We start from the raw sequence: 6249 nt of genomic DNA on the forward strand, positions 1-6249 counted from the left end.
GATGTAAGCTGCTTGAAGAATTTTTATTTCACACTTTAAGGAAAATACAGTAGATAAAAGCAATAAGCTGCTAATACAACATAGCAGTGTTATAATCAAAGCTAGTAACATTTGGATATGAAGTTTCCAGTAGGAAATAGTGATAATACATGACTGTTACTGAATTTGACTGATGATACGCACTGTAAAACTGTTTCCAGTTACAAGTTGCCATTGCAACATGTAATTGTTTAGAACAAAATGTTCTATACAGATTGTATGCAGTTGGGTCATTCTCCCTTTCCCCCAGCCCAATTAAGTAGTTTGGTCTTTTATGAAACAAAACTAGAAAAAAAAAAAAGGCATTGCTTCCTTAGTGCTAACTGCTTCTTGTGCCTGCTCACAAACTTTGCACTTTTCAGGATGCTAGACTTTTTCTAGATGGGTCTCTTGTCTGTAAAAAGCCACCATATGACCAAAATAAATGCTGCTGAAATGCTGATGATCCATTGCAAATTCTATGGATTTGTTAATACAGTAGTCTTTAAAGACTATGTATGGTCACTTGCTTGTCCTCCCTGATCTGCATATGTGACATAACCAAAGAACTGCAGCATATGTGTGCTATTTTGTATGTAAGCTGTCCACAGCTCTCAAGGAGCAAAATACAGGGAGTTTCCCCACAACGGCTGTTTCAGGTTGGGGTGTAGTAGGTCACCAGTGTTAAGAGCTGAGATCTTAATTCTCATGTGTTCTGTGACTGCCCTCTCAACTCCTTTCTAATTGGCACCCTTTGGAAGGAATGAAGAAGAAAGCTACGTTATTCAGTGGAGTAAGGGGAGATATTTAATGTCTTGGATAAATTGGAATAAGAAATTGGGACAAAGAGCCTGCAAAGGCATAATTTATGGTTGAAGGTAAGGACAGGAAACAGAGGCTAGTGATGCTTGGAAAAGAAAACGAGTGTAGAGCCAAAGAAAGGAAGCATTACCCACCTGTTTAAAAAAACCTCAGACAAAAAAACCAAACAGATTTATGTAGCTTTACCAGGATTGCATAGGAATTCTCTGGCAGATGTAGGAATAAATTCAGTTTTCTGTAACATCACTATTTTGTCTTTATCTTGAATGTTTCCTTTGCTTACTGTAACTATTTGTGCCTCCTCACTCAACAAATGCAGAAAATGAAGCAGGAATCCTACAGACAAGTCATTTCCACACCACTGTCCAGATTCATATTCAAGAATCTCAGACCTGGGAGCTGTCAGTGCAGAAAAATAATCTATGGTAGCGTAGTTAAAATGAGGATCATAATGCTATACTTAAACACAGTGGCCGGAAATAAATTAAAGCTTCAGAGACTACCCCATACATCACTTTTCCAGATTAATTTCTTGACTTCATCCCTCACTGTATCCTTTTCTGTGTTAAGTAGTGTGATTAAAGGGTCAAGAGATGTTTGCAGTTGGACCAGTATGTTTCCTAAGTAGCCCTCACTTTTGGTACACAGATGAATATATACTTGAAGAGTTAGGATTTCTGTGAAGTATCTGAGTTGATTTTTATGATGATTTTTAAGGTAGTTCTTAAACTGCCATGAAATCCTGATGTCATTACTTTCGGCATGATCAAGGTAGACTTTCCCTCAAGAGTCTAATTATAATTCCTGGCTTTTTTTATATATATTTTTTTTTTTTAGATTTTCTGCTATTTGTGTTAATATCCTTATCCCCGATTTCCATACTCAAAGCCCAGACAATTAAAGAATTAGTTATGAAATAGGTGGTGATGGTGGAAATCTTTTTCAAAGGATATAAATGCTTAGGGAGTAGATCTGCAGAATGAAGAGTTACGACAGGAAGAAGAGTTGGACAGTGGACTAGATAGGATTTAGGGTCTTGTTGGTTTGTCAGTAGAGGTTAGAAGTCTAAGTTGCCTGACAGCTGGTGCTAGAGAATTAACAGCAAGAAAAGAAGCCAACAGGTAAAAGTCCTTGGTCTGAACTGATACGATGAAGTCATTGTAGCTCTCTGGTAATGGCATCTCTACTTAAACAGCAATGATAAGAAGTCTTTTTTAGTGACATTGTTAAGAACAGAAATTCAGGTAGAGGGTTTTTTTCACATTAAACTACTTTTGGTGTTACACACACCAGAGCACAATGTCAGGTCCTCTCCTTGAGATTCTACTTAGTTGTTATTCCTTAAAGTTCTTTGCTTCTCTAATTTTGTGAAAGAGTTTAGTGTGAGGGAAGTGTTAAGGTTTTGAAGGAAAAGATGAAATAATCAATAAACCATCTGAAACAGAGTCTTCAGCACCCTTGTTTTTCAAGTATCCTTGAAGTCTTCCATTTACTCTAGAAAATAATAGGCTGTCTTTTAAAGAAACGCAAACATGGCTGTACCTGTGGAAGAGAAGAGGTTCCTATTGTTGTTACATCTTCAAGGGTTTGACTTTGCTTTAAAATAGTTGCAAAGCATGACATGGTAACATGCCATTGAATCTCTCGGGTTTGGGGATTCATGCACAAGTTTTTACAGCTGTTAAAAGACTGGTTTGGTTTATTTTTTAACTCATTTGTCTTTCTGATGATCTCGGCTAATCAAGAGTGTCAAATCACCAGTTGCATGGTATTGTAGACTGCTTTTGAGCTTTTATTTTTCTTTTTCTAAAGGTTCTAAATCTATGCAAGATGGCTGGGGAGAGAGTGATGGGCCAGTGACAGGAACACGTCATTCCAGCTGGGAAGAGGAGGAGGAGGGAGGAGTCTGGAATACAGCAGGCTCTCAGGGAAGCAGTTCCTCCCACAACTCAACAAGCTGGGGGCAAGGAGGAAAGAAAACACAAATGAAGGTAAAATGCTTGAATGATTCATAATTGCTATGTGTTGTCTACATAACTACTACTGTGTTGTCTAAAGCAGTATGACTGAAATGTTAGAATGTGATAATTCTTCTTTTAAAAAGGTATTATAGAATTCAGCTAGAAAGGTGCTTGTTACAGCAGTGTAAAAAATGCAAGGTTTCTGGATTTGTTTTAATGTATTACACCTGTTGTGACTTACAAATGTGCCAGTAGGCATCAAATTCTTTTGCTGTTAAGCTACAGAACCATCACTAAATGAAACTGAGCAATAAGTATCCCAAGGTCATTGCCTTTCTCTTGTTGACATGTCTTTCTGTGTTAGGCTGCTGCTGTTCTTGCGTGGTCTGCTGAAGTTTGGATTCCGCAGTCCCTTCAGCACATGCACTTCTTATTTCTACTGACTATTGGATTTAGGTCTGACTTGTGGTGTTACTGACCTTTGGCCTCAGACAGGACCAGGAGCTTGGCTATAGTGCTGAGGAAATAGCTTTCTGAGACTTGTTTGCCTTAAAGTTCTCTAGTACAGTAACTCTTGGTACTGTATTAATGTTAGAAGGACCGTGCTTTTTTCTAATTCTAATCAAATCAGTAGGACAGACTCAAAAGTGCAGAGCAGCTTCCTAGGATGTGGAAATACTGTTGTAACATGCAATTCCTATTTTGTGAAAATAGTTCTTATTAACTTTTTTCTCAATTAAAGCTTTTTTATTTTAACCACCAAAGCAACTGACCAAAATTTTTCTTTTCTGGTGAACTGTGTTCAGTTTTGGTTTTAATGACCTGTATATTACAGTAAGGCTAGACTGAGAGACAGTTCAGCATGGTGCCCAGGTGTGAGAAACCGTGCTGAAGGGAAGAAAGCCAAAGAAGAAATTTGTTTCTGTATGTGGTGGATTAAATAATGTATTAAACTGAACACAGGGGAAAAAAGTAACATTCACAAAGCTTTCCAGATTGCAGAATGAAACTGAAGGCGTGACAAACATTGTTTCAGCAAGTGTTCATCCAGTTTGGTACACATAACAATGAACAATTCTATAAGAGAGAAAAGAAGAAAATAGTATTTGGTAAATGTTTCAAACCGTGCCAAAATGTAAAGTAATTTGTTCAGGAGATTCATTTCTCTGTTACCAGGATTTTCATTCAGTGCTTGTGGATCTCGAGGATAAAAAAATTTAAGAAATCAAGAAGTTGCTTAAAAATATTTTTCTCTTTTTTTTTTTCTCCTCAGTGTGCATTAAAAGGAGGAAATAGTGATTCGTGGATAAACCCTTTATCCAAACAGTTTTCGAATATGGGGTTGCTAGTAAGTAAATTTGTAAAATATAAGAATATGTAAAAAAGCAGTAGGCTTTGAATAAGTCAATCAGCTGTTTCACAGTGTATAACTACTTATTTCTCTGCATTTGCTATGCTAGTGTGATGATTATAATACCTGTAACAGCTGGGTATTCAGCACTTCCTTGCAAGTCAGAATGGCTTCTCAGAAAAGAACAAAATCTGCCTTGACTGTTCAAAGTTACTCTGAAAGTTGTTCTGAGATTGCAATTTCCTTGCAAGTAATAGGATTTGGGTTTTTTGTTTGGGTTGGTTTGTTTATTTGTTTTCATAACACACTGTTCAGAGCACTCAAGGTAGAGGCCCCAGCTCCTGGCTGAAGTGTCAGACATCTGTGATTAGTCCGAGACTATTCATTCTGAATCTCAACTACCTATCAGAAAAGGAGATTTACAGCCCTGTGTCTGTCTTAGCTATTTGTATTCTAAATACTGTGCAGCCGGGCCCCTTTAGAATAAAAAGGGCTGATTATTAGTTAGTACTTAAAGATGGATTGGTAAAGTGAATAAACAAACAGCCCATCGTGGAGAGAAAAGGCAGATCTACAGGGAAGTACCCCTTAAAATAGTTACAATTTTTTTGAAGAAATTCCGACTTCCTAATTTTTTAAATGATTTTATGGAATACTGGGCCAACTGTCATCTTGTGAAGCGGGAATAGTATGTAATGCAGGCTAACGAAAGATAATAATTCAGAGGTTCTGTGAGAAGCTCAAACCATCACTGACGTGACAAGGATTAGTTTGTAATGCCTGTTGGCTCCCAAGCTCAAATTCAGCCTACTAGACCATAGATGCTTCTGAAAGCTATAACACCATGTCCCAGACTGCCAACTAAAGAATAACTTGGCAGCACATTCCAAGATTTAATGACTTGACAGGTCATGAGGATGAGCTATCATTTTGGCCACTATTTTCAGTGTTTCGTCTCTTGACCGGTGGAACATGAGGACACAGGTTCATTTTGCAGAGCAGCTGTCTGTCTATCTTTCTCTGTCGTATGTGTTCGTGTGCCTCGTTTCATACGGGTAAAATGCCACGTGCAGCATTAGGGAGTCAGGGTGAGGTGTCCAGGGTGATACCGGGAATCCTTGTTTGATTTTACTTTAAAATAAAGCTTCCATGGTACAAGCATGGAAGTCCTTCCTTCATTCCACCTTTAAGTATCAAGGGCTGTTTTGTGAAACATTCCTCAGTGTTTCGTACAAGTTGGAACTGATATTTTTTTTTTTCTCCAGACTCAAACTGAGGACATTCCAGGCAGTAAGATGGACTTGTCTGTAGGTGCGTATATTTTAATTTAAATGCATTTGCATTTGAAATGTGAGAAAATGTGTAGTATTTTTGTGTGGATAACATGCCGTGCTTTGGAAAGGTTTGATTCTTACTTTTAGAATGCCTCATAATAGAAGGCTAGAGCTTTAGCATCTGGTATCTTGTCTGTAGGCCTTGAAGAGTTACGCAGCTGATGCTGGTACGCAAGGTTGGGATGTATACCTGTACAGAATGGAGCTATAAATTGTGGAAGGGACATCCTATATAAGAGTGTTTTGATTCATGTAGTTTGTATTCACTGTTACTGTTTCAAGAAAGTGAAAATCCCATTTCATTTGGAAGAGAACTGTTTTAGCTCTTGGCAGTAGGACTTCCCAATGACCACAGCTCTGTGGAAGTCGTGAGGGGAAGGAATATCTTAAATTGTTGATTTCTTCAATTTTTTGCCTCAGGGTATTACAAGTTACTGCTCAGTAAACCTAGATTTTTCACTCACAACATCCTCACCACAGATACTACACAGCTTAAGTGGGTTGGGCTGTGTGGAAAACACTATTCTAAATGAGAGTTGAAATTGGCCACTTGCATTAATCCCATTTAATCACCTTTGAATTTGTCATGACTTTCTTCTTCAGCAAACTGAATAGTGAACTCTCAAATTTTTTTATTATCTTGAAATCAGATTTAGTTTTGCATTCCATTCTTCTCCAAACTGTCTCTGAATATTCACTGTCGTGGTATTTCAACAGAAATACCGTCTTTCTCAAATCTTATGCCATTTGAGATGGTTTCCCT

At 37.8% G+C, this 6249-nt stretch overlaps 1 protein-coding gene across 3 annotated transcripts in view; it reads left to right on the plus strand.

Annotated features, from left to right (window-relative positions):
• The window catches only part of LOC104498845 (trinucleotide repeat-containing gene 6B protein), a 44869-nt gene that overhangs the window by 15019 nt on the left and 23601 nt on the right, over positions 1 to 6249 (plus strand). For all 3 annotated transcript variants that reach the window (XM_010142274.1, XM_010142275.1, XM_010142276.1), the window contains 3 exons: positions 2653 to 2831; positions 4075 to 4149; positions 5418 to 5463. In XM_010142274.1, coding sequence (XP_010140576.1) covers positions 2653 to 2831; positions 4075 to 4149; positions 5418 to 5463 — 300 coding nt within the window. The remainder of the gene's footprint in view (positions 1 to 2652; positions 2832 to 4074; positions 4150 to 5417; positions 5464 to 6249) is intronic.

This window comes from Buceros rhinoceros, unplaced genomic scaffold (assembly GCF_000710305.1).
Source record: "Buceros rhinoceros silvestris isolate BGI_N320 unplaced genomic scaffold, ASM71030v1 scaffold3748, whole genome shotgun sequence".
Lineage (NCBI taxonomy): Eukaryota > Metazoa > Chordata > Aves > Bucerotiformes > Bucerotidae > Buceros > Buceros rhinoceros.